Source organism: Otolemur garnettii, unplaced genomic scaffold (assembly GCF_000181295.1).
Source record: "Otolemur garnettii isolate 467f Iridium unplaced genomic scaffold, OtoGar3 scaffold00030, whole genome shotgun sequence".
In the NCBI taxonomy this organism is placed as follows: Eukaryota; Metazoa; Chordata; class Mammalia; order Primates; family Galagidae; genus Otolemur; species Otolemur garnettii.
In genome coordinates this window covers 18,828,994-18,852,548 of record NW_003852425.1, presented here as the reverse complement: position 1 = coordinate 18,852,548, position 23,555 = coordinate 18,828,994, and the positions used below count along the sequence as shown (strand labels likewise).

Sequence of the window (23,555 nt, the reverse complement as noted above, 5' to 3'; positions counted from 1 at the left end):
TCCTCCTTCCCTTGGTAGACCCTGGTGGGAACCCAGGTAATCAGTCAGTGGCTGCAGGTAATGCTGCCTCCTAGCGGCACTTATCCTGCAGCAGGAGACCCAACTTATCACCAGGTGCACACACTTCAACACTTTTACATCCCAATGAATTATCAAGTCCTTGATGAAGGGACCATGGCTTCTATATTTCTTTTGTGCAGTTCTTGTTAACTTGGAGGTGAGAACACCTTCCAGGCTCATGGACATGAGCACAAGACAAAAAGCTTCTCACTTCTGCTTCTGCTGGGCCTACAGAAATGCCAGTGACTGATGCTGAGAACATGAGGCCACCTGAAGTTTCTGCTCCCATGATCACATTACCAATGTAAGTGGCAAAAACAGATTATGGAGTAATCAATTAATTAAACTGTGCAATACTGACTTATCCATACTTCTAAAGACTAAAAAACAGAAGGCAGTGAATTCTTCCAGTGGCCAAATAAAATGCAACGAGGTTGTCAGCAGAATTTCAGAAAGTCAAACATAAGTGTTATAATCATTCCAATACCTACACTTTATTGAATGCTTAAAATGTGCTAGTTATTCTGTGTTATGTGCACTGTCTCATGGGATTCTCAAAACAACCACACAAAGTAACCCTTAATGTAATTTTAACAGTAAGAAAATGGAGGCAGAGACAAAAAGGCAGAAACATGACTTGTTTAAGGCTATTTCTACTAGTAGATAGGAAAGCTGAGAAACAACAAAAATGGCAATATTTATATTTTTTAAAAAATGCAAATATCTCTAATAAAGTATTTAGAAAATGGACCAGGCATGATGGCTCGTATCATCATAAGTGCTCATAATCCTAGTACTCTGGGAGGCCTTGAGCTCATAGGTTCAAGACCAGCCTGAGCCACAGCAAGACCTAGTCTCTTTAAAAAAAAAAAAAAAATAGCCAGGCATTGTAGTGGGTGCCTTTAGTCCCAGTTATTTGAGTGGCTGAGACAAGAGAATTGCGTGAGCCCATGAGTTTGAGGTTGCTGTGAGCTATGATGCCATGGCAGTCTACCAAGTGTGACAAAGCGAAACTGTGTCTCCAAAAAAAAAAAAAAAAAAGACAAAAGATTTATCATAGTTATCTAAATTGCTTTGAAAAAATGTATTGCCTTAGCAGATAATATTCTCTGCAAGACATATAATGAATCAGTAAAATTTATAGATGAAATAGGGTTTATTCATCAATTTATATACTGGCCTTGATGCAAAAGAAGACTAAAAGTGGCTTAAAGGGGGATAAGAGTAACTTTAAAAAAATAATCAAAAATATATATTATTCTCCCCAAAAGCTAGCTGCTTCCAAACTTGATTTAATATTTTGCATGTTCTCCCTTCGTTGCTTGGTAAACACGTTTGCTTCTCCTTTCTGTAATCGCCGTCTGACTGCTGATTTTTGCTGTTTTGTCAACTGACGTTTCACCTTCTGTTTCACGAGTTCCTAGAAAGATTTCATAAATTAGTATCACTAACAATGAACCGTTTTTGGTGACTGAGTAGACATTCCATAAAACAGATTTATATTGCTAAGATCTTTTAAATCTATCTTTCAAGTGTATATGTTAAAAGTATGAATTTAAAATATTCCAAAAACTGATAGTACTGTAAACTGTTATAAAACATGAAAAATTAAATTCCAAACAGAAACACAGATCATACAGCACAAAGTTATAGTCACAATTCCTTAAATAATGGATCACCATAGTGCCACCTAGTGTCCACCATGAAAACTAATGAAAAAAACTAGATTAAAAACTACTTGTTCTCAGGTTCCTGAGTTAAAAGGAGGCATGTTTTGTAATAGAAGTTATTTTTGAAAGCATTTCCTATGGGTCCCTATGCCTGAGAGTGCCTTCAGTTTCTAAAGTGGAAATGACCCTATGGCAACAGTTACCCATGGAAAGTGAGGCAAACAGTATTTTGGGGGTTGTAAAATGCTTTCATACACTGAATGAGCATACACTCAAATTACTTACTAGTTAAGATACAGGCTACACATGTCCCTTAACTTATAAGAAGAGTAAGAAATTTGAGGTGTTCAGTTCACAATGACCTTTATTTCCCTGGAAGGACTACAGCCTGTTTAACTGAATGTGACCTTGCATGTTCCAACTCATCTCCTAATGAAGACAAACACCGCTGGAGGGGAGATGCAAGAGTCTTCTTGATATGCCAGGCACCAAGTATTTATTAAAAACACGTTGAGCTAAACAGTTAAAGAATGGATTTGAGAGGTGAAGGTAGCTAGAGGAACAAGCTTGCCTTTTGCACTGCTTTCTGAGTTGTCTATGTATAATATGAAGGTGTGGATCATTATGCAGACTATCATCAATTAACAGGCCTTACTTAACAAATTATCCTTCTTGTTAAGGAGAATAAGTGGTAGTAAAGGTCTAAGAAAGGGGTAACACGAGTACACAACTAGAGTTTCCAGAGTCTGACACTCCATGAGACACTGCCCCCAAAACCCAAGAAAGCCTGAGAACATAAAGACCTGCTGTTCCAGAAGGCCTAGAACAGGAAACAGCAGAACTGGCTAACAGTCTCAGGACCCTTACCTGCCCAAGAAGCTGCCCCTAACTAAAGCAGGAGCCATGGTCTGGAATCACTACAACCACTACAACACTGTAAGCTTGAAGACAACATTCCTTTGGAAAATTCCAGAGGAATATTTTTCCAAATCATAATCCTAATATTTAAACTCCCAAGGAAGTGTCAGGCACAATAAAGATATTTTTAGTGCACAAAATTCAGACAGAAGCAATTGATGGCCTGGAGTGGTGGTTCATGCCTGTAATCCCAGCACTCTGGGAGGCTGAGGCAGGTAGATTGTTAGAGCTCACAAGTTTGAGACCAATGTGAGCAAGAGTGAGACCCATGTCTCTACTAAAAATAGAAAAACTAGCTGGGTGTTGTGGTGGACACTTGTGGGCCCAGTACTCAGGAGGCTGAGGCGGGAGGATGGCTTGAGCCCAAGAGACTGCGGTTGCTGTGAGCTATGATGATGCCCTAGCATTCTACCCACAGCCACAGAGATTCTGTGTCAAAAAAAAAAAAAAGTAATTAACATCAATATTACATGAGAAAGACATGGGAGCAGGTAAAAAGGCATCCAACCGCAGGTGAGATGTCTCCAAAGACAACAGCAGAGCACATGCCATGTTCCAACTGTGTACTGGGGCTGCAGAGTGTTTCTAAGAGAAAGAAAGATCGATTTCTTTTTTAAACAACCTGCTTCCATTTTCCTTTGACTAGACTGCAAAGACAATCATGTCAAGCAAAATAAGCAGATGATAGGTTAATATGCACATACCTCCCTGCAAATTAAGAATACTTTACAAATCCTGCAAAATTTTTATGCTGAAAAGTTGGCAAAAACCATACTTTAACATATTAAAAAAGTAGTGAAACAAGAAATAATACACTTGTGTGTTATTTTAGGGAGTACATAAAAATTAATAAAATCTGTGTTTTTTTGGTTTCTGTTAAAGCGAAAAATTTCTATTAGGTGGTGGCTACAAATTTTTTTTTTCCAGTTTTTGGCTAGGGCCAGGTTTGAACCTACCACCTCCAGTATATGAGGCTGGAGCCCTACTCCTTTAAGCCACAGGCGCCACCCATTACTCTTTAATTTTAATTTAATTCTATTAAGTATTAGCAAGTACACAGTTCACAAATGCCCAACAAATAAGAACTATGAAAAGTATTTTAAGGAGAAAAATCTATCTTACAATTATAATTTCAAAGAACACAAAGAAAATCTTTTATCATTGTTCAGGTGCCAAAATAACAATCAGTTAAAGGAAATTAAGAGATAGTTTGTTTTCTGCTGGTCTCTTAACAAAATAAAACGTGACCCCAAGGAAAATAGCATGACAAATTCTCCAAAGAATGCAGAGGTAAGATGATGAATTTGTTTAAAATAATCAGAGAGAGGGACGGTGCCTGTGGCTCAAAAGGGTAGGGCACCGGCCCCTTATGCCAGAGGTGGCAGGTTCAAACCCAGCCCTGGCCAAAAAAAAAAAAAAAAGAGAGAAATCTTTATCAAGGTAAGCTGAAGAGATCTTTTTTCCCCTTCCTTAGATGGCAAATTTGTATTTTATGATGTGATTTATACATCCCAAAGGTGAGAATTCAAGGTTTGACCCTGCTCTGCACTTGAAGTTCATGCCCCACTGCTGCCGTCAGGAGCAGGTAGAGCAGTGAGATGAGCCATAGCTGAAACACGCAGAGCCCTGACCCGTCCTTGGAGGGCAGTGTGATCACCCACATGGGCAGCAGAGAATGACTTAAAAGTTTAAAGCAGCACAAATCAGTGATCTAACTTTCCTTTATAATTACTAGTTTTACACCATGGTAATTAGATATAAAAGAACTTACGTTCTGATTGTGAGAAATCTAACAAAAAGGAGGGCAAATAAATTCCAGTAAGTGTAGAAAATATCAAAGACAATACAAGCAGTCAGGAAGTATGGGAAATCTCTAAGGAAGACAGGGTGGTATAGCTCAAAAGCGGAGTTTTGTTTCAATGTAATTATTAGATGCTTCATACACTTTGATTTAACATTCAGGTAAATTACTAGACCATCAGAGTATATGAGGTAAATTACATTTCTAGAATTTCACTTTTGTGCTAGTCTCAAAAGCTCTAAATATTTCTAATATCAAATAAAGGCCCCAGTGGAGTAATATTATAAAATATAGTACTGCTACTTTCACCTTATTTTTGATAGTGGATTTAATTTTGTAGATATCCTATGTTATCTACCACAAGACATACATTTTAAGTTATTGACAATATTTCTCAATTTGGAATAAGACGTTAAGGAAAAAAGATTCCTTTTTTTTTTTTTTGAGACAGACTCTCACTTTATCACCCTTGGGAGAGTGCCGTGGCGTCACAGCTCACAGGAACCTCAAACTCTTGGGCTTGATCACAGGCACTTGCTACAACGCCCGGCCATCTTTTGGCTGTAGTTGTCATTGTTGCTCAGCAGGTCCAGGCCAGGCTGGAACCCACCAGCCTTGGTGTATATGGCTGGCGCCCTACTCACTGAGCTATGGGCTCCAAGCCCTGCCCCCCCTCTTTAAAATTCACTTTCCATCTAATCATTTCATCTTTGTTTTTAAACCTTCTAAAATGACTTTCTTCATTTGCTCATTATAGGTAAAAGTATCATTAAAAACTAGTTTTGAAGGTATTTAAGGTAATACCTTAAACAGAAAGAAAAAAACTCAACATACCAATTATATCATTTTATGACAAAACTGATAAATTCCCATGTTGCTTTACTTTCTTAAAGTTAGACAAATAAGAATTTTTTAGAAAACTCAAGCTATAAAATTTGAAATCAAATTTTCAAAACACTGCTTGATGTGTTAAGTAAAGGCTAGGAAATAATGTGTGCTACAAGCTTACAGACTAGGATTCACTGGCTACCAAAGGACTCAGAAAAGTAGTAAGAAAACCATGAAGACCTGTTTCCTTCATCTCAGGAGTGATGGTATTGGGAGGTCCATGTTGTTCCTAAATGGTAAGTGGGAGTGACAGCTTCCTGTGCTGGTGCAGAGGCCTGTGCTCAGGGCGCTTCCTCCTGGGCGGCTTTAAGAGAGGCTGGTAAGAACAGCTTCTCAGTATGAACTGGACTATTTGTGCTCATTGTCCTGGCCCGAAAGTTTCCCCTTTGAAATTTCTTTGAGTATTGTTCCAAGTGTCCAAAAGGTCTAACAAAAATTGATTCCTTCAATTTTTTAATTATCTATTTTCTCCTTCAAAATTTAAGAATGAGCTAGTAAAGCTGGCTGCCTTCACACCCACTCTTCTGTCACCACTTATAAGGTGATTTCAAGCAAAGTCACATAACATTATCTGGGCTTTAATTTCCCCACTGTTAAAATAAAGAGATTAAACAACATGAGAAATCTATAAAATCCCCTTTGTAACTCGATTTCTATAATTCTTTGAGTTTAAACAAATTTATAGACTGCAATTTCCCTGCAAGGTTTGATAATTCCAGTTTAAAGTGAACTCTCTCTTCTATGTTACTAAATATACACCTATTTTAATTTTACAGCTTTAGCACATGAGGGGCAAGCGTTTGAGGCATCATCCTCTCAGTGTATGCACTCACTCACCTGTCCACAGTGGTGCCCTAAGGAACCGCTGTGCTAGACAGATACTCACCGGAGGAATTGTTGAACAGCTCACGACACTGCCCGTAGCAGAAGTAATACTCAGAGTTCTTGTTCTGCACCAATTAATGTCTCTCATATTTTTTTCATCTCTACAATTAAAACATAACCCCACAACTTACACAGTTAATTTTATAATATAAATTAATGTTATTCTTTACATGGCAGTAAAACTTAACATATTATCATATCCCTGAAAGATCACTATATTTAAAAGTTCTGTGAAGGTAAAACTACCTATAATTCAGTCCAATATAGTAACAATTTTCCATTTATCGGCATTCTCATATTTATAGTCACTAAAAAATTCCAAAATGGTAGACATCAAAATTTATCACTTTCCCACAATCTGTACGTCCCTTTTCACTAATCTTCTCCTTTTACTGAACTATACAGACCTGCCCCTTATAATCTAAATTTTTGAGGTACTTTGTTACCTTCCTCAAATAACAGTAAATATAACGGAAACAAAGATGGTGCTCTGTCTGCTAAGGTAGAAAGACTGCAACCATGGAAACCAAGGTGTTTTCATATTGTTCAAAGTTTCAACATGGACAGTGTATAAGAACTCAGCAATAACTTCTAAGAGTTAATATTTTTCAGTAACATAGGCTGTTTTGTGTCAACTTCAAGTGTCCAGACAGTGAGAACAAATTACTAATGAAAAGACAATTTCACCCAATGTAGGGTTAGTTCTATTGCGGTGGTGGTTAATTCCATGTCAACTTCACTGGGGGGCAGAGGGTGTGAGGGGTCTCTGACCTGGAAACAGGAGCACAGCACTGCTCCCTTTGGTGTGCTTATGCTACCCTGAGGGCCTGCTAAGCACAGGGCAGATGGGAGGAGAAAGAGAGAGAGAACACAAGTGCACTCTGGCTGCCTGCTAGACAGGATATCTAGTGTGCTGACAGCAGGTCTAGGACATCTCAATCTTTGTAACTGCATGAGACAGTTTCTTACTGTAGATCTCTTGGTTCTGTTTCTCTGGAGAACCCAAATGAATACACTCACTCACTCAAAATTCTGAACTACTGCCACTCTTGACTTTATCACCCTTGTAAGCTTTTGCCTTAATTTTCCAAGTTTATTATTCAAATAGCAGTAGCCTTGAGACCCAAGAAACAGAGGTATACAGTGAAAGAACAAAATTCTCAGGTTTTGCTTCATAAACAAAACTGTAAAGATAAAGGCAGCTTTAAGAAATTAGCCAGCACATGTGTTGGAAAATGTTCACTAAATGCACTGCTCACCTTATTTTAACTGTCATATTATTAAGTAAAATCAGCATTTCATTATAGTTTGATTCTAAATAAGCTATCACAAATATAAAAATTCTGAGAACTTTTGCTAATCTAAGTGGAGACTGATTCATTAACATCTGCAAGAAAAACAGTCCTTAGAAGATAACATGATACCATTATGTAATTTTAACCACACACAAAGGACAGAAGAGTAAAGGCACCAAAGAAAATTATGTTTTATGTAGAAAACATGTTTACTGCATGTCACACATTTACATGGCTTCCTGTAACTCAAATATACATTAGATGTGTAATTTTGAAAATATATGAAGATTGGGCGGCGCCTGTGGCTCAAGGAGTAGGGCGCCAGCCCCATATACCGGAGGTGGTGGGTTCCAACCTGGCCCCGGCCAAAAACTGCAAAAAAAAAAGTCAATTTACCAGAACTGAAGAAAGTGTTGGTCGCTAAAATCAAAAGGTAATCAATAAAAGCCTATACCTGAGAGGCCTGGATTCTTTACTCAGTGACAACAAGGCAGTTAGATAACAGCATTTGTCCCCACACTCCTCAAAGTCAGCAGAGGCTTCTCCTTGATGTGTCTGACAACCTTGACTCGGGTAATTTTCATTTCTGTTTTTCTCCTCAGAAAATTCAGGTATGGAATTTTTGTCAACAACCTGCTCTTTCATTTCTTCTAAAGCCTGGCTGAAGTCAGTCATTTCAAAGTGGTGTGCACCAGCACTCTGCTCTGATGAACTGTCCTCCCTGATCTGTTCCAGGTCTTCGAATGATCTGTAGCCACTTGACTGGTCCACACAGTTCTGCTCACTTTCATTGTCAGACCTATAACCCTCTGATTTTTCTGACACTTCTCCATCAGAAAACGAAAACTGAGGTCCCTCTTCTGTCTCCGTGTCCCTCACATCTGGGCCAACTGGCTGCAGCAGGTCGTCACCAGCCTGCAGCTCCTTTGTGTAGCCACTGGCAGAAACCTCCACATCAAGAGAGCCCTCCCTCCTAGGAAAACAAGCAGACATTGAGAGACAAACATTTATCTGAAATGAATAAATACCTCTTGTTCTAATAAATGATTCACTAGGTTTGATATTTTACGTATTTTAAATATTTTTCTTTTCATAAAAACCTTAAATTACTTAGGCATACAAATATGAAAGGTAGATACTGTTAACTTTAACAATAAAATACCACTTAAAGGCCGATAGGGAGAAGAAAATAAATCTTAGATATTTTCCCCTTCAAGGTCAGCATCTGGGTGTTTAAATACACATCTCTGGTGTAAAAATAGAAAAGAGGGCGGCACCTATGGCTCAAAGGAGTAGGGCACCAGTCCTGTATGCTGGAGGTGGCGGGTTCAAACCCAGCTCTGGCCAAAAACTGATAAAAAAAAAAAAAAAAAAAAATTAAAAAAATATCAAAAATAAAAATCATATATTAACAAAAAGGTTATAGAAACTTTAGCTGATGAATTATTAACTTACTAAACTAACTTTCAAAGGAGGCTAAAGATTTCTTTGAAATTATGTGACTTGTCCCAAATCAGAATATCTTAAGCGTATAAAATACAAGAAAATTTAGTTTTCAGAATGTACATAATATGTCCCAATAATCAAAGATAGCTCCTGCTCTAAATAAGGGGAACATAAATTTGAATGAACATTTGGTTTGAACACTTATGAATGGGTTAATGGTTATTCACAAAGCATTAAAAATAGAATACAAGTTCATGAATTTTGAAAAACTAGCTATGGTCCTTCTAAATTCAATTGTAATGCCTAAAAGGACCAAAAGCACTATCGTCTAGTAAAGTTTCACTTGTGTAGTATAGAACAGTGATAACTCCACAGTGATTATGCATCAAAGGTCAGCATTTGAAAAAATTTTTAGATGAAAGTTAATTTTTAGTACTAAATAAACAAGCTATTTAAAGAAACATGAACTACAAACCTGATATCACTAAAGGCTGGATAAAGCTCACTTTCATAGCCAAAACGCTTCATGAAGAAATCATGAATGCACTTGACGTCTCTGTTGAAATACCTGCAAAAGCAAGAATCATTTCTGACATAGCTGACAATACACTTATATTATTTGTTACAGTATTCCCGCTCCTGATAGAAGGAAAAAAAGATGTTACACAAAAGGAAAAAGATACAAATTAATTGCCAATGTGTTTACAAAACCAAAATCTAAGGAAATCTTAAGGAATATAAACCATCAATGCCTATGGTGAAAAAAGTCTAGGTTTTCTCACACTCTTACTTGGTATAAGTAAAATATACTACAGGAAGATGAGTGAACTCTAGAAAAGGAGATTACGGGCTACAGACTAGAGATAGGTTTCCACTAATCCCCAGAGTCCCCAGACTGTGTGGCTATGCTTCCCTGCAGCAGCGTTTCACTAGAACCACTGGCTAACTGGGTTCTAGATAAATAGGTCAGTGACAAAAAGATCTTAATGATGCATAAGGAAAGTCTGAAGACTACTATTATGTTTCTGTACTTTTACTACCCTTTAACTGATATGCAGAAACACCCAGAGGGATAGATAATGCGGTGGCTTATAATGATCTGAAAACACGTTAACACAGACCAAAAGTAGAAGGACCTTTGAATTACAAGATTTCCAAATAAAGAAGAATTAAGGACAAAATGACAAAAACTTGAGAAAGATGAAGTTTGGCAACAAGGAGACAATGCCACTCTTCCTTGCTCTCAGGACACCTTGGAGAAAATCTTAATAAATTTTAAAGTTATCATTTTATATATGTTAACATCTCCCTAACTACATAACTTCTTAAAAAGCAGAGATAATGCTTGTTTACACCTCAGTCACAAGTGCTTAGCATGACCCCTTTCCTTAGCACTAGTCAATAAAAATCCAAATTAAGTCATAGTCTCCCCAGGGAACAGTGCAGCCTGAAGGTGGAATGTTATAACCTGTTGCCAGTCTCTTCCTTGACTCTGGTTGTTCCCAAATGTCCCTTTATCATGACTGTGTTACTCTACATGAATAGAAAGGGTGATCAGTCATCATCCAAGGAGTAGTGATCACCCAAGAGTCAGGCATTAATTTTTTAGTATTATTTTGCTGGAAATATTTTTAAAATTTATTTTTAAATGACATTCCTTTCTCTAACTGAAGTGTAGACATTTTCTAATAAGTCACAAGAGGAAGACAAGTTTCATCTAACATGAAATGCTTCAAGCTCAAACCCTGCAGGAATGAACATGCTCTACCATGTAAGTGATACCAGCTGTTACGTTTGTATTTCATAACCTGGCTGGTGGTTAGGTGATGTGAAGACTGTGACCACCATCGAGTATGAAGAGACTGCCCCATATCAGAGATGAAGTTTTATGTGCATTCTTTCCTAATAACGAAACAGAAACTAAAAAATGACAAAGGATAATTATCACTTGTCTTATAACTAGGTTTTAGTCCAAAATTACCTCATTTGCTTGGGGCCATCATTACTTGGTGAAGTGCTCTTGAGATGACTGGAGAGAGGAGGGGAAAGGGAGAGAAAATACTGGTCCTAGGATTCCTCTCTCCACTTACCTCCTTCTTCTGGGCAGGCTTTTATGTTTTAAATATTGAGCTTCTCACCAAAAGTATACAGGAAGAAAAGGTTCCAGGGATGAGAAATTTTGACTTCTCCTTTTTTTTTTTTAACAGTTTTTGGCCAGGGATGGGTTTGACCCCACCACCTCCAGCATATGGGGCTGGCACTCCATTCCTCTGAGCCACAGGCACTGCCCGAAAATTTGACTTTTCAAACTCTGTCAAATTATAATAGGGTGATTGAAATTCTTTTGATGCTATTTTCATTGTGGTTTACATAAACAAAATAGATAAGCAGGCAATGTCTTCAGATTTCAGATTTTGTCTTCAATATATAGTATAAGCTTAGTGAAGAGTTTTTAAAAACTGGATCAAAGTAAAAATTTTCCCTTTATAAAACTGAGGAATAAGATTCTTTTATAGGGAAAATTCTAATAGTTGGATTATACTTTAATGAAAACTATATTTCTGTAACATCAACACCAGCCACTTTGAGCTAATTACTGACCTAAGTGATAGTATTAAAAAAACTGAAAAATTATGAAAAAATGATTCCACTAAGCAAAAATATACCCACATCTAGAATCAATTTCAGCACATACCATTCAGCATTGGGATGAGAAGTTGAGACCATCTGTGGAAAATCGATCATGATGATATGATCATTTTCATCCAAAATGAGATTAAATTCATTGAAATCTCCGTGAATCAGCCCATGATTCCCAAGTCTCACAATTAGTTCCATAGCTTCATCATATACTGAGGCAGGATCTTCAACATGGTGTATCTGACATCTGAAAGTATTTTAAGTATAAAAACAGGTTATTTGTACTCATATATGGTTTTTGTGAAAGCATGCATGTGTGCACATGTGAACTTTTGAGCCCTGTCTCCCCAACAGTTTTCTCATTTCCATCACATACAGAAGTAACATCTACCAATTTTAAAACAGAGCCATGTCCTGCTTCAATTGTTTCTTTCTACTATTACCTCCTTTATCCTCTTCTTCTACATGTATTCCAATTTCCTTCCTCCCATTCTCCAAGAAACCTATTTTAAGCAGGCTTTTACTCATCTCCTTCCTATCAAAATCTCTTGTGGAGACTACCAGTGATGTCTATGTTGCTATATCCAAGGTCCATCCATGGCTCTCATGGTACCTGATCCATCAACTGACTTCTCTGCCCTCTTTGAAACATTTTCTTCACTCAACTCTTAGGACATGTTCTTCAGATCCTCCTCCTTTCCTCACAATCATACCTCCCTACTCTTTTTTGTTATTTCTTTCAAGTTTCCTCTTGCCTCTAAATTTTGGAGTTCCTCAAAATCTCCTGTGGGCTCCCGTTTTCTATTATTTGACTTATTCTCAGTGTCTTGTCAAAGCACATGGCTGTATCACACACTGTAGGCTTCTCTAACTTCCATGCACTGTAAACTCCACGTCTAAAACTGTGTCTCAGATTCTGCCCCACCCTTCAACTCTAAATCTCTTCCTGCTGCTTTCCTGGTCCTGTAAATGGCAACTTCATCCCTCCAATTAATCTGTTACTCAGGCCAAAACCTCAATGTCATCACTTGACTCGCCACTTCCTTCTCATCCACATTCAACCCCAAACACATCATGCTGCTTCAACCCGCAGAACATTCAGAACCTGACCACTTTTCAATAAAAACTACATTTCCATAACATTAACTCAGTAATTCAGTCACTTCAAACAAATAACTGACCTAAATGATAGTATTAAAACACTGAAAAATTATGAATAAAAAATGACTACAGCTGGGTGCAGTGGCTCATGCCTTTAATCCTAGCTCTCTGGGAGGCCGAGGTGGAAGGATCATTTGAGCTCAGGAGTTCAGAGACCAGCCTGAGCAAGAGTAAGACTTGTCTCTGTTAAAAAAAGAAAAAAGAAAAAAAAAAAAAACTAGCCGGGTGAGCAAGAGTAAGATTTGTCTCTGTTAAAAAAAAAATATATATATATAAAAAAAAAAAAAACTAGCCGGGTGTTGTAGGGGTCGCCTGTAGTTCCAACTGCTTGGGAAGCTGAGGCAGGAAGATCACCTGAATCCTCTTGAGGTTGCTGTGTGCTAGGATGATGTCATGGCACGCTAGCCTGGGTGAGAGTGAAAATCTGTCTCAAAAAAAAAAAGTAAAAATAAATAACTAACTATAAAATGATTCTACCAGGCACAGTGATCCACATCCAGAATCACTGTTGCTGTGATCAGAGCTGCTGTCATCTGTTGCCTAGGTTACACTGCCTCCTACTTTACCTAATTCTTTGTCTCTCTTAAGTCTATTCTTTACACAGCAGCCAGACTGATCCTACTAAAACAACAAACAGATCACATATTTTCTTGCTCAACAGTCTCACCCCAATGCCTTTCCATCTCAATCAAAATGCGGTAAGGTTTCACCTCACACTACCCTATGTGAACTAGAGGACTTCTACCGCCACTTAGCACTTTCTAGTCCTTGTACTCTGTTTTATTTTTATCCAGGTTATTCCTTACTACCTGATTCTTGTTTATTTGTTCCATGTCTCCTTCTATCAGAATGAGGCCAGGGACTATGCTTGTGACTCTTTTTTTTTTGAGACAGGAGCCTCAATCTGTCCCCGTGGGAAGAGTGCTACAGCTCACAGCAACGTCCAACTCCTGGGCTCAAGTGAGTCTCCTGCCTCTGCCTCCCAAGTAGCTGGGATCACAGGCGACCGCCACAATGCCTGGCTATTTTTTTTTTTTTTTTTGATCATTGTTGTTTGGGCGGCCCGGGCTGGATTTGAACCCGCCACCTTGGGTGTACATGGCTGGCGCCTTAGCCACTTGAGCCACAGGTGCCGAGCCGCTTTGTGACTCTTAATATTATAAATATTAAAACTGGATGAATAACAGATATTACAAAGTCCATAATGTCACTAAGAAACTGAGTTTTCAATTTGTCTTTGAGTTAATTCCTAAGTCAATTTCTAATCTCCCAGAAAGTAATATTTCATTAATTTAAGAAATTTTTCTAAAAAACTTTAAACTTAAATTCATTTATTGGAATCCATGGCTTCAAGCATAATGAACACTTACAGAGGATAACCATTTATGATCTCCATGACCACTGCATGGCGATTGTAATCAACTGGCTTTGGAACTGGAAATTTCCTCTCATATAACACCTAAAATATAACAAAATAGGCATAAGCTAATGAGGAGGTTATTATTTTCTAAAGAACAATAAAAGTAAATGTACCTTTCCATAACTAAAAGAAAAATACACAAGCCTTTATAAAACTACAGTTAATACCTGGGTATTTAGGCAGCCTGGTTTACTTATTCACTGCACAGAACGAGTTATATGTAAAAAAGAAATTTTAAACTAAAGTTTGCTTGAATTCACTTCTCCACCAAAATGACATTTATAAAATATTATGTACTGTGTTAGGGATACAAAAATGAGTGTCAATAAGTCTCTGCCCTCCAGAAACTTACAGTCTCTTAGGATGTTCCCTATTTTATAAATTTCTGCCATTTGCTGACATGTGCTAACAATATCCAAATGGAAACAAACTGTGAAGTTGGAAACAGCCTGTCTTCTGGCACTTTAGGAAACAAGGCATTCTAACAGAACAGACGTTTTAGGTTACAGAGCTCCCATCTTTTTCTCCAGACCACAATATGCTATATAAATCTACTACGTGACAAACATATTGTAGCAGTCTGAGTCTACTGTTCTTTTAGATAATCCATACTATTTTCTTTTTCCCTATGCTTAATTTCTTCTGTCTCACTGTTTACAAAGTCTTAGTATTACTTCTTTCTTTAGAATACCTCTGCAATGTTAGCACCTGTAAATAGGCCTGGGTCATCTCTGTATGACCATGCTACCAATGTCTCCAGTCCTGCCATTACATCCCACCTATTCTGTGTGCTAATACCAGGCAAAGATGCGGATATAGATGCCAACACTCCATTTAAAAAAACAACAGTTGTTAATGTTTCAGTCCAAACAACTCTTCTAGATTTTTCAAAACTCTCTATAATCCACCTGTCCAATCCCAGTTCTCTCAATTCTCTAATGAGCACCCAAAAGGCCAGCTAGGACAGCCACCCCATCAATAGCACACACAGGGCTCATACCTATGCAAGTCCTTGCCCTCACTGGCTCCTCTGAGATGAGTTGCCTTCTCTTACAGTCAGTCAACAACCAGCCCTACGCATCATAGCTCCACAAACAGCTCACTTACTTTACGAAAACTCCTTTATCAACTACTCTATTCTACCAAAGTTTCTTTAAACTCGATAGATACTTTACACAGACTATACTGGTTATTTCTTTGGTATACACTCCTTCACCCCACTTAACCTAGTATTTGATTGTAACACTCTGAGAAAATACCTTATATAGTGTTGGGAAAATATGTAAGTTTGGGGTAAATATGTAAAATATCTGTCAAACTACTTACTATCACAGGATACAAACAAGTACATGATTAAAAACTGTCACAATACAATTAGTATAAGAAATATATAACATGAACTGTAACAGGACCATTCATATGGACTTAGAAATTCTTCCACAATTACTAAAAATTTAAGCATATAAATTAAAATAATCTACTCACAGAACAACAAATTTAACTCCCAAGAAAAATGTTCACAGACTAAAACAATTTTTAATAATTCAAAAAAAAATTTTTTTTTTGAGACAGAGTCTCACTTTGTCTTGGTAGAGTGCCATAGCATCATAGCTCATAGCAACCTCAAACTCTTGGGCTAATGCGATTCTCTTGCCTCAGCCTCCCAAGTAGTTGGGACTATAGGCCTGCCACAACTTCCGGCTTTTTTAACAGGCAGGGTCTCGCTCTGGCTCAGGCTGGTCTCGTACCTATAAGCTTAGGCAATCTACCTGCCTCAGCCCCCCACTGCGCCCAGCCAATAGTTCAATTTTTTTTAAAAAAAGAGATAAATTCTGACAAATCCTACTGGACAGAATTTATTTTCCGTTTAATTTAGTTATTACTGAATATGTTTAATTTGGCTATTAACAAAGATATTTAGTAAATTTATGCTGAATTTTGCATGTCAAATATTTTGACCATTTTAAATATAAATTTGTAAACTGACATTTGTTACACTGTGTGAAAGAAAAATACTAGTCAATTTACCTGAGGCTGTAAGGTTTCCAAAAATGGTAATTACCTGGGGTTTTCAATTAGAGAGACTACATATGGTTTTATATTGAAGAGACATAACATATATCCATACAAATTATAAAGTAACTACATTATTATTTTCAGCTATTTCATCTTGTTAAAACTGTAGAATGTGTGTTGTCTTTATATATTAACAATTAAACAAATAATCCACAAAGCTAAAAGTGACCACAGGACCAAGTCTGGGATTAGAGATATGGGGCACCACACTGATGCTTGTCACCAAGGCCTTTGAACTGTATGTATTAGTTGGCTAAAAAAATGCAAAATTATTTTTAAAATACCTTCATATAGGCAAATTCCTTCATAGCAGAGAGACGAGATAAATAAAGCCAAGACACATTATGCCTGTGTTTATGGTAATCACGCTTGTTTTTCAGATTTCGAAAGGAGGTTCTTCCCAGTCTGTGAAGCTTTAATGCAAATTGCTGTCCTTCTTCATTTGCAACAATGTAAATATCTAGAGCCAAGAAGATCACTATTATACTTTTATTCCAGTAAATTAAAAAAATTTTAACTCTCATTTTATTTGACAAGTATCTTATCTTTCCTAATACAGCATCCCTTATCTAAAATGCTTAGGACCACAGTGTTTCAAATTTTGGAAGATGTATATATAAATAATGAGCTATCTGGGGATCAGGACCAAGTCTAAACACAAAATTTATGTTTCACATATACTTTATACACATAGCCTGAAGCCTAAATATTTTTAATAATTTTGTCCATGAATCGCAGTTTGTGTATATGAGGTCAGGTGTGGAATTTTCCACTTGTAGTGTCCATCATGTCATGCTAAAAAATTTTCAAATTTTGGAGCATTTCAGATATCTGATTTTCAGATTAGGGATTGTTAATATATATAACTAGGGTTACTTATCATTTGGCAAAATGCTATATTCCATGCATTCACTATTTTACCTTAATTATAATTCAAAATGATAAGCCAATATATATTAATAACTATGACAAAAGAGACACAATGTGTTAAAAATTCTTGCTTCCAAAGGTGCTCAATGCGTATATTTACCATGTCAAAAGAATCACTCAATATAGTAGAAAAAATATCTAAGTGTTCCTTAATGTCCCATATGTGAGAAAAGTGATATTGAATCTTCCTTTTCAATGTGAAGTTCAATTCTTCAAGTTCTCTTAGAATGTTATTTGTAGAATAATACTCATTTAGAGCATTATACACTGAACAATACCTGATTCTAACTATTGATAGCTTAGCTCAGTATAGAGTACACATCTCCATTCTGTCAAAAAGATTAAAACAATGGAGATTTTCCAGTAAGTATGCTGTCAATTATCAAAATAAGTCGCTACATCTCACACTGAAATTTAGAACATGTTCTAATCACTCAGGAGGATTTGTATTTTTATTAAAAAAACAGGCTGTCACACATTGATGGGATTATAAATTAGTATAAACTATCTAGAAAAATTTGGTCATATCAAAACTTTAGATGCACAAACTTTTTGCCCTGTTCTGCACTGGACTCTGCTCCCCTAAGACTCCATTGCTAAATTTCTAATGCCCAAAGGCCCTACCTAGATAGGGCCTTTAAAGAAGTAATTAAAAATAAGTGAATGAAGTCGTAAGTGTGGGGCCCTAATCCCACAGGATTAGTATCCTTATCAGAAGAGGAAGAGACACCAGGGACAAAGGGAAAAGGCCACTTGAGGACACAGCAAGGCGGCAGGTGTCAGTAAGCTAACGTGAGGACTTAGGAGAAACCAAACCTTTGTACTCAACTTTTAGTCTCCAAAATTGTGAGAAAATAAATTTGTTTAAGCCACAAGACTGTTATTTTGCTCCAGCCAACAAATACATGACTCAATAATCAATCACCATGAACATATTTACAAATTTATGTGCACATATGCACAGACACAAAAGTGTTCAAATACATGCCTCAATAATTCAATCACGAGGAACGTATTTACAAATTTATGGGCACATATGCACAGACCCAAGAGTGTACACACTGCATCACTACTTACAAAAAAAGACCAGACGTAACCTAGTAACCTAATGACCACTAACAACTGGGGACTGATAAACTCAATTACAGAGTATTGTACAATGTTAATACTCTGCAACTATGGAGAAAGATACATCTGTTGATTATGAAGTGATAACAAGGGTACATCAAGTGGACAAAATCAAGGTGTAGAATAGTGAGCACTGTTTGCTTTCCCTTGTGATTAAGGAGATAATGAAGTTATATATCTATACCCTTAGTATATATAAATACACTTACACAGAAAATCTGTAGTTAATAATTGACATAAAAATGTCCAAAAAAAAAAAAAATAGGAAATCTACTTCATAGAGGGTGCTTCACATTACTTCCGTTTTTTTATTTTCCACACACATTGTATCCTATTAATTATAGTACTCATTTTACTTCTTAAATTTATACTGCAATCTGGGTATAAATCGAGAAGACATACAAACCATATCAACTACCTCAGCAATCTTCTTTGGAGTAGGCTTCCAAACATTTCTTCTGCTTCCTGAGCTTAGATAAATAATGTAACTATAGGATAAACTATATCACAGAAAAAGCAGTAAGTAAGAGAGCATGATATGAGGATAATCATTCCCTGTTCTTTATTCCTATGGTCTTCTACATAGGAAATAAATACACAGGTATTTGGTCAATGTTATTTTGTAATCCTTTATTTTTCTGTAGGTAAGAAAAATACACATATTTAGCTTTGCCTGGTTTACCATACTGCTGTTTCCATACATAGGAAATAAATACACAGGTATTTGGTCAATGCTATTTTGTAATCCTTTATTTTTCTGTAGGTAAGAAAAATATACATACTTATCTTTCCTGGTTTACCATACTGCTATGATTTATTAAAATGTATTTGTTGTTTTTAGTCACTAAAATATCTTCTAGTACATCCTTGTGTACATATTTTTAACTACTAGAAATGTACAATTTATCTACATTGCTAGATCTAAAATAAGAGCAAATAAAATATCTGTCAAAAAACTATTAGAAGAAAACTGGTATAAATAAATTTTCAGTGAAGACTTTTGGAGAAACAGTAACAAAATTAAGGGTTAATTCATAATTTGTATTGCTTCCAACCACCTTTCCACTTTACTGTTTATCTGGAAAAAAGGGCAAAAATTAAAAGAGGAATGCCTTCTCTAGGGAAAGCAGTACTTACGGAAACCTATTAGTTTCCAAAACAATGAAAGTATTTTCCATAAGTACTATTAGTACTTACCTGATTCTTTGCCAACACCCATCTGGTTTCCAACAGATGCAACTACTTGTCTAGAAGAAAGTGTTTTCAAAGCCAGGTAATCATAGCCTGCATTTGTCAACCGATAGCCCTGGACAGCTGGACAAAATCAATTGAGAAACACCATATTTTAGTTATATTGTATCTCAAGTCATATAAGTTCAAGACATAGGAAGAATTTAAACATGGGAAGTCTTGGTTGGAAAAGGATAGGCTACCCAGGCTTAAAGTTTCCCATTTTTCTACAATTTGTATTTTTTCCCTAGTGCATGTAGTGTTAACTTGTGACCCACAGACTGATAACTTTTCTAGTAGCTACTTTTAACTATATATTACAGGGACCTGTAATAGGTTTAAAAAAATTCATCCCTTATCACATAGGGTTTGAGATTAATGCTCTAAAGTCCTGGGGCAGACTGTATTTTCTAAAGATGGTAGCAACAACATCTTTAACCTACTCTATCTTGTGCAGTACAACCCCTTGACATTCCCTTCTCTCTACCTCGTCTAACCTTTGTGTGCTCTGTTTTGACCAACAGATATGGCAGAAGTGTGTTTGTTAGTTCTTCACCAAGAGCTTTTCTAACCTGGCAAATGCCACTGCTTGACTGTTCAGAACACCTGGGGAGAAACCAGTTACTTGAAAAAATCATAAATGCCACTTCAAAATACTTACTCTTGGTACGCTCCCAAGCTATAAGTTTATGTTTCACTAATTCTTTTAAAACTTTATTACAGCCACCATGTTTAAGGCTGGCTATAGAGGCGATCAAACTGGGAGGAACTATCTCATGGTTCTTCATGCCCATTTCAACCTGAAATTAAAGAAATCATTACATAATCATAATTGATACAAAGCCTAACACAGGCTTACTAAGAAATTAACTTCTCCTTGAAAATTCCCTGATCATGCAGTTCTCCAACTAATTCTGAGACATAATTACTTCCTTTTTTGAACATATTTTTATCATAATTCAATATTTAATCACTGTTAGTCATTCTGCCTTTCTACTTCAAGGTTGGGAATTATGAGTAGCTCACACACGTAATGACATGTGTTAAATCCTAAAATAATTGCTGACATCTAAACATTTGTCTTTAAATTTACAAGTGTTGCAGATATTTATTAAGCAGGTATGTAATGAGAAAGCATCATACCTAGGCATTATGCTAGGTATTGTGGAAGATTAAAAAAATACATAATAATACACACTTTATTCCAGAGAATTTATTAGCAAACTGTAGAAATAAGTACACATCTAACTTTACTACAAGGTAAGAAGTGATAAGTGCCAGAAAAAAATAAAAATAAAAAGAGGTAGCTAAGGGCAAGACAAGAATACTTTCAGGTGGGAGAGCAGTTCCAGGGAAGAAGCAATATTTGAGATTGACGTTGAGTTGTGGGCATCCAGAGAAAGCAGAGGAAGAAATGGGGCACATTCAAGAAAGTACTGAGCACAGGAAGCAAGTATAGTGTTATCTCAGATAAAATGACAAGTAGAATTAATGCAAAAAAACCTGGAAAATACTTCCAAGATATAAAGCCTTGAAACATAAATGAAATGTCTTATATTTTATACTGAGCAAAGCAGAAAACTCTTTCAGATATGTAGGCAAGGAAAACACATGAACAGAGTCATCTTAAGAACACTAATCTGATAGCAGGAATATGCAAACTGCTTTAGAGATGGGAAAAACTGGAGGGAGTGTATAGAAGAACTAAGACAGTATTCCATGAGGGTGTGTATGGGAGAACTAAGACAGTATTCCAGTTAAGAACAAGCTGCAGTGGTAATGTTAGGAACAAATTAAAGATCTTTAGGAAGAAGTATGGGAGGGTTTGGCAATAGGATGTGCAAGGTGGATGGAATGGAAGTAAAGAGGAAGAGCACACTTTAAAATTGTTATTATTAGCAGATTTTGGGAAAAGAGAAAGAGGGTAGAAAAGCTGATGAACTTGGTTTGAGCACAGGGTCAAAGGAAATGTTTGAAGGAAAACTGGAAAGGGATCTATACTTAGGAATGAAATCAAAATTACAGGGGTAAATTGTCAGTTATTTGATAGAGGTGAGATGAAATTGTAGAGTGAATAAAATCACTGAGCAAGAAATAATGGGAGAAAAAGAAGTGCTGGGGACTTCTTGGGGGATAAGTTCAAATTGAAAGATAAGGGCAGCTAGTCAAACAATGATTACCATGTTAGGGGATCCTCCAAAGAAGTCAAAGGCAAGAGAGGGACAAGGAGCGGTACTAACAGTGATGAGATTCCCCTGAGACTGGAGCATCATATTGAATTACCATGTCATGTCATGCCTTGGTAAGCTTCAAAAAGAACTTAAATATTGCATAAAGTTTTGGAAGACAAATCTGACATCATTTCTTTTCCAGCTCATCTCGGACCATTAGTCTCTGACTCACTACGTTCCAGTCAGTATCCTTTCCTTTCTTCAAAGACCTTCTTGCTTCAACATCTCTGCACTTATTTATTCCTGTTTCTTGCACTTCCAGCCCTTCCCATGGACTTCACTAGGCTCCTGTGATTCTCCAAATCATTCTTTCATTTATTTAGCGAATACTTACTTATTGCCTACCAAAGGCCAAGAACTTTTGTTTTTTTAAAGACCTTTGGTTGCAACAATCAACAGGCAAGATTCCAGCACAACCGGTAGCCTTCCCTGACTACCCAATTCAAAGACAGCATTCCGCTTCTGCTCCCCAGATGTACTTACTTTCTACTCCATCTTCCTTTACCATCTTCATAGCACCTAACATTATCCTACTTACTTATTTATTCATTTATTTCGTGATCTCTCCTGGACTGTCTATTTTGTTCCCCGATGAACTAGGTAAAAAAAACTTGCTACTTAAGCTGACCAACGTGTGGTGACTATAAGAACCCATTAGACTCCCACCGGTTAGTGCGTGGGGACGCAGGGCTCTTGCCCCTGGGCCCGCCCTCCAGGGGCTCCAAGAGCTCAGGTCGGAGAAGCTGGAGGTGTGAGCGTGTGTCTTAAGCGCAAGGAGAATAGGAACAAAAAAGAAAATGATTTTTTGAGTGGGGGGGAATCTTGCTATATTTTGGTAAAAGCTCCCAAACTAAAGCTTTCGAACCCGACTCTCCGGCGCTTGCCCCCTCCATTCCCAGCCTCAAATCCAGGCCCAGGGCGTGACCGCTCAGCTCCAGCAAACTTCGCGGCACAGGACGAAGACGCGAAACGGGAAGGGAAGAAAGGGGACACCATTGGCTTCTTACCGCGGTCAGAACCCTGAAGTCATCCCGGCTCAGGTAGCGCAACTTGGCCACGTTCACCTTCCCCATGGCGGCAGCGGACGGAAATCGCTCCCAGGACCACCGGAAGGCGCAGGGCAGGCCGGGACAAAGGCATCTAGGGCGGGTCCACGCCCTCCGGTTTGCGCATGCGCCGCGCCGCGCCTTACCCCCCCCAGGTCCTTGTTAATATGTAAGTTGTTATTCTCAGTAGTATGGAAAAATAAAATGTCTTCTGTGCCTTATAGGGCACATAGTATGGAACACAGGGGAGTCTTATTTTTGAATGATTTTGTAATAGGATTGAGTTGGCCTACTGTAAATGTTCTTTATAAAATGCTGTTTTCTTTCGCCTGTCAGGACCACTGCCTGAAAGACACTCCTGGCCTCCCAGAGCAAAGGAAGAACGTGAGTGGGAGGAGCGGCATCTGTTGCCTCAGGCAAAGTGACTTGTTTGGAGCCGGAGACTAGACGGCTGAAGCTGTGAAGGTAGAGAAGGCAGTAACGCCACAAGCAGCCTCTCCGGCCCGGATTGCCCGCGGGGTCCCAGAATCTCTTGCGCTTACTCGGCCTCGGAAAGCCGGAGCCTGCGGGGGAGCAGGTGGGAGGCTCAAGTAGGGGTCTGAGGGGCCGCAGGTGAGGGATCTGAGGGCGCAGGTGAGGGATCTGAGGGGCCGCAGGTGAGGGTCTGAGGGGCCGCAGGTGAGGGTGTAAGGGAGCGTAGGTGGGGGTCTGAGGGGCCGCAGGTGAGGGT

At 37.7% G+C, this 23,555-nt stretch overlaps 1 protein-coding gene and 1 pseudogene across 2 annotated transcripts; both read right to left on the bottom strand.

The window, feature by feature from the left end:
• Nucleotides 1-1,197: 1,197 nt before the first annotated feature.
• On the bottom strand, nucleotides 1,198-22,901 carry RIOK2 (RIO kinase 2). 2 transcript variants are annotated; one of them, XM_003788936.3, is made up of 10 exons: nucleotides 22,787-22,901; nucleotides 20,210-20,348; nucleotides 19,516-19,632; nucleotides 16,545-16,720; nucleotides 14,135-14,223; nucleotides 11,659-11,850; nucleotides 9,439-9,531; nucleotides 7,972-8,490; nucleotides 6,224-6,323; nucleotides 1,198-1,480 (listed from the first exon to the last, which is right to left on the bottom strand). In XM_003788936.3, the coding sequence occupies exons 1-10, from the start codon at nucleotides 22,850-22,852 to the stop codon at nucleotides 1,316-1,318; spliced, it is 1,656 nt and encodes a 551-aa protein (XP_003788984.1). In that variant the 5' UTR covers nucleotides 22,853-22,901; the 3' UTR covers nucleotides 1,198-1,315. The 2 variants fall into 2 exon arrangements, with proteins under 2 accessions (XP_003788984.1, XP_023368490.1); XM_023512722.1 differs by lacking the exons at nucleotides 1,198-1,480; nucleotides 6,224-6,323 and adding an exon at nucleotides 7,562-7,889.
• Nucleotides 22,902-23,268: 367 nt separating this feature from the next.
• Nucleotides 23,269-23,555, bottom strand: part of LOC100943538 — a 6,767-nt pseudogene continuing 6,480 nt past the window's right edge.

Coding starts and splice junctions, on each gene's coding strand:
- RIOK2 (XM_003788936.3), bottom strand. CDS start 22,852: ATGGGGAAGGTGAACGTGGCCAAGTTGCGCTACCTGAGCCGGGATGAC. Junction 20,349..22,786: donor ACTTCAGGGTTCTGACCGCG/GTAAGAAGCCAA, acceptor CTTTAATTTCAG/GTTGAAATGGGCATGAAGAA. Junction 19,633..20,209: donor AGCTTGGGAGCGTACCAAGA/GTAAGTATTTTG, acceptor GATTTTGTCCAG/CTGTCCAGGGCTATCGGTTG.